Here is a 4427-nt window from a genome sequence, read left to right as displayed (position 1 = left end):
TTATCCTGCTATCATCAGATTTCTTGTTTTGGGCTTGTCTCCTCAATTATTCTGCAAGACACTTATGTTTTGATACTTTTATTACTGTACTATGGATGGTTTCAAAATGGACTATATTTGTAAATTTTCAGTTTATAGTGCTACAGCAGATACTTAGTATATAAGATATCTATTTAATATGCAGGTATATGATTTCCTGATAAAATCTTACTCAATTAAAAAAATTGGGATATTGTTAGAATGTCAGTTGTTAATTCTTTTAGCTCTTTAGTACTGAATAACTTCACTGAATCATTGTATTTTATAACGATTGTTATCTTATTTGAAAAATGAATTAAAACCAAAACCTTTTGTCTATATTTTTAAGAGGCAGTTTAAGATTAGATTTACTGAGACCTTAATTGCTTTGAAAAACACTATATTATTAGTTGATAATATTTTATATTATTCCCCAATTATGTAGAGAGGAAATTGAGATGATATATTTGAGTTAAGTTTTTGTTCATATTATTTCTTTCCTCTTTGTCACCTAAGAACTGTTATTTAAACAACTTTTTTTATAAGTTAATGATCAATTTTTCAATATAAAAATATTTTTCTTTGCTTCTAGACTTGAATCAACTATATTATTGATGTCAGAGGAGCTGACCAGCCAGCAAGCCCTGGCGGTGATGGGAGCAATGGAAGCTATGGAATGCAGAAATTCACGTTTGATTAAAAAGTAGTCCTTCCTGAAATTCATGGTGTTAAGTGTAGTTGTTATTAATAAGTAGCTATGTTTTTGAGGAAAAATTACGATTTTTTTTCTATAATATAGCTGTTGGTTTTGAAGAAATAAGGAATGAACACTTAAGGTATTGTTTATTTCCTAAATAGTTTTTTAAAATAGAGATTCTAAAATGGTTTATAGCGTTTTTAATTTCATTTGCTACTGTTATTCTCAAGCAGAGCATCATAATCTAGGAAAGTGGAGATTACAGAGCAGGACCCTACTTTTTAAAAGGACATTTTCTGCAAAATAGTTAACATCTTTGTGAACTTGAATCGTTTCACACCACAGTTGTTACCTTGAAATCGTACTACCATGTATTGACTTTTTTGTTAATTTGAGATTTAAGAAGGAAGAAAGTACATGGTACAGATTATACATATGTACATGATTTTTTATCTAGTATACCTTTTAAAAAATATTTCTTCTACCCACTTTCTTCCAATTTACTGCCTCTTAGCATTGTCCATTGCCTTTAAGCATTCCTATTTGGGGGCCAGTGGATTTAAGGAAGAAAATTAAGTCATTTTTTCTAATTGTTAGTAATTCTTAGTAAAGATTTTCTTGGGGCGAGGATGTGGAATTTGATGGCTGTTCTGTGAGATTTTTTTTTTATTTAGAAAGTAAAACTGTATGCTTTCTCTCTTTTTACTGTTGATAATTAAGTATTATTTCATTCACACTTTGTTGATAGCTTTTACCTCATTCTATTTTAATTGTTACACTTCTATCGCCATCTTGAGGCAGTTTTTCAAGAACAGAAAACCTTATCTCATTGCTGTTTCTCCAGCACAGAGCTTGTCTGGCATGAAAGAGCTCCTCAGTGAATGTTTAATAAATAAATGAATGAACTGATAATATATGTTATATCATTCTTTTTAGAATTGCTTCAATTCTGCATAAGCATTTGGATAACTATAAACCAGTTGAGTTATTGAAGATAACGCAAGCATTGATTTTTCTACATTTCCGAAGTAAAGCGCTTTTTGTGAAACTCAGAGAATTATTGCTTAGGTAAGATTAAAGTAGAAAAGTTTATTTAGTTGTTCATTTTATAATCTAATCTTTCAATTTATAATCTAGTTTTATATAATTTTGTATAGAGTTGTTGGAACTTTTGGATGAAGAATTGGACAGCTTATTATTAAAAATGTTAAGACATTTATCTGGGGCAGCCGGTTAGCTCAGTTGGTTAGAGCACAGTGCTCATAACACCAAGGTTGGCAGTTCGATCCCCACATGAGCCACTGAGCTGTGCCCTTCACAACTAGATTGAAACAACTACTTGACTTGGAGCTGATAGGTCCTGGAAAAACACAGNGATTAGAGAAGCCAAAGAATTTTACAACTGGGTCTTTAAAAATATATTTATTTTATTGAAAATATTAAAGAAATAGTCTCACTATTCTAATGGTTGAGGTAAGCTGAGATTTACATTTTTATGTCTTTTTGATAGATTGTTTCTAATTATTATTCCCAAGTATTTGTTATGTCTTTTCCATTTGCATTCTTTATTCATTATAGGTGCATTCTTGTATTTGTGTTTTTCTGATTTTTGTATTATGTAAGAACTGCCTTTTGAAAGCAGGGACCTCACCTTTATAATTTTGGTGTCTTCCATAGTTCCCAGAAGAATGATTTATGTTCCTTAAAAAGTGTTTACTGAGTGTAGAAATATTAAATGTTACTTCATGTTCAGTATTGTCTGTTGTATATTAATATTCTAGCATGAAACATTAAAAAATATGAAATTATTCATTAGTGAGAAATATTTTGCCAAGATTTTTATTAGTAAATTACAGATATACAGAGAAAGGAGTAACAAAGCAAAGTCTACTTCCAAAAATATGAGACTTTTAATATTGCATTCATGGGCTGTTGGTCTAGTGATTTCTGAGTAAATTTCACTAAAATATTTTCCTTCAAAGCAGTTATCTATAGAATGAGATATTGTACACACTCAATAAAAAACATTATTTCAATGTTTTTTGTCTAAAGGGATTCAGTTACTGGGAGATCTGAGCCACATCCTACTAGTATTTGAAAGAAAAATTTCGTGGTATAAACCCCATAATATTTTTACTGATTCCTTTTCATATCTATTCTTTTAGTCTTAGAATTGTTCATTATTTTTAAATAACATAAAAATCTTTACATCTTTTTTCCTTTTTCAGGTCCTTGTCCGTTTTGATGGTCAGCATATCTTCTTTAATATCACAACGTTTTCAAGAACAATTAGTGAAAAAAGCAGAACTTCTTTTTGACACCATAGATTCCTCCCAGGTCAACATTGCAAGAAGAATAGTACAATTTCTTAGAAATATTAAATATTGTTATTACCCGCTATTAGAAAGGTGTAATAAAGTGTTCTTAAGCCATGCGAACCACCTTGATTTGGAGTCCATCAGTAAAATACTTAGTCTGTACTACTTTCTACAGTTTCATAGTTTTGAATTTGTTTTAATGGCTAAAAAGAGGCTAACTGAAATGATTCCTCTATTTGATCACCCTGCTAGCTTTGTGAAATTGTTTGTAGCATTGGGACCCATGGCAGGACCTGAAGAAAAGAAACAGTAAGTTCAGCTAAAAATTATTTACTTGTTGAGAATATATGGATTCTTTAAGCTTGGATCTTGCAGTTCTGGAAGGCATAAAAATCAGCCCATTCAACCATGGAATGGAAAGTAATCTCATATGCGGCTGGCTGAGTCGCTCAGGAGCTCGCTCAAGAATGTAAGCTCTGAGAACGGGTTGCCGGTTTGATTCCCAGCCCGAGCTGAGCTGTCACTGAGCTGCCAATAGGTGGCAGGATGGCTCAGCTTAAAAAAAAAAAGAGTAATCTCATATGCTCTGCTCCTTGATTCTTTCTCTGATTATTCTAATTTACACCTCAGACTCTGCAATGTAGTTTGTACAGTCTACTATATTCTGAAACGGGGCCAGTAATCCTCTGGTAGTGGCCAGCACAGGAATGGATGAGGGAAAACACCATTTAAGTGTTTTTCTTCTTTTGTAGGCCATGTGACTGGCTTTAAGGTATAAGACTTCCCCACCCCCAGTATAGGGTGTGGACTATTCAGAATTATAGTAGTAGCTCACAGTGGACCATTTTTTGCTTTGTTGTCTTCACATTCATCACCAAAAGCATTTATTACGCACATGGGCATAAGTTCTCATGTCAGGTTTCAATGAATTTGATCTGTCTCCTATCCTTTAAGAATTTTTAGTATTGCCAGATATTGATGTAAAGAGAAATATTTGGGATATAAAGATGAGCAAATACTAAATACATGACTATTGATAGGAGCAAAATGATATGTACTATTAGTGGATTCGTCAAGGGGTTCAGGAGTTGCATAATTCAGGTATTTTACATCATTATTCTTAGCCAAAACTTCATGGAGGGTTTATTTAAGAGTACTTCGAATTATATATAAAGAAGTTTAAGGGTACATTTTAAGAGACTGTATCAAGATGGGAACAAGATGATGATTTTAAAAACTTTTATTGGAATCTTTCTCTTTTTTTCCTCACTAAATACTGTTTAAATCTCATATGCTAAAGGAGTATAAAAGTTTAACTTAACTGGTCTCAGCCTTTAAGGATTTTATATTTCAATTGGGAGGATAGAAATATGTAATTGAAATAATGTAAATAC

General features: G+C 31.8%; 1 protein-coding gene across 1 annotated transcript in view; it reads left to right on the top strand.

The window, feature by feature from the left end:
• The window catches only part of FASTKD1 (FAST kinase domains 1), a 54053-nt gene that overhangs the window by 19967 nt on the left and 29659 nt on the right, over positions 1-4427 (top strand). The window contains exons 3-8 of the mRNA XM_019633300.1: positions 611-721; positions 1652-1783; positions 2294-2303; positions 2921-3342; positions 3395-3453; positions 3786-3805. Coding sequence (XP_019488845.1) covers positions 611-721; positions 1652-1783; positions 2294-2303; positions 2921-3342; positions 3395-3453; positions 3786-3805 — 754 coding nt within the window. The remainder of the gene's footprint in view (positions 1-610; positions 722-1651; positions 1784-2293; positions 2304-2920; positions 3343-3394; positions 3454-3785; positions 3806-4427) is intronic.

Source organism: Hipposideros armiger, unplaced genomic scaffold (genome assembly GCF_001890085.2).
Source record: "Hipposideros armiger isolate ML-2016 unplaced genomic scaffold, ASM189008v1 scaffold_1283, whole genome shotgun sequence".
Classification (NCBI taxonomy): Eukaryota; Metazoa; Chordata; class Mammalia; order Chiroptera; family Hipposideridae; genus Hipposideros; species Hipposideros armiger.
The sequence above is the reverse complement of the archived record's forward strand: the minus strand, read 5'-3'. Positions and strand labels throughout refer to the sequence as shown.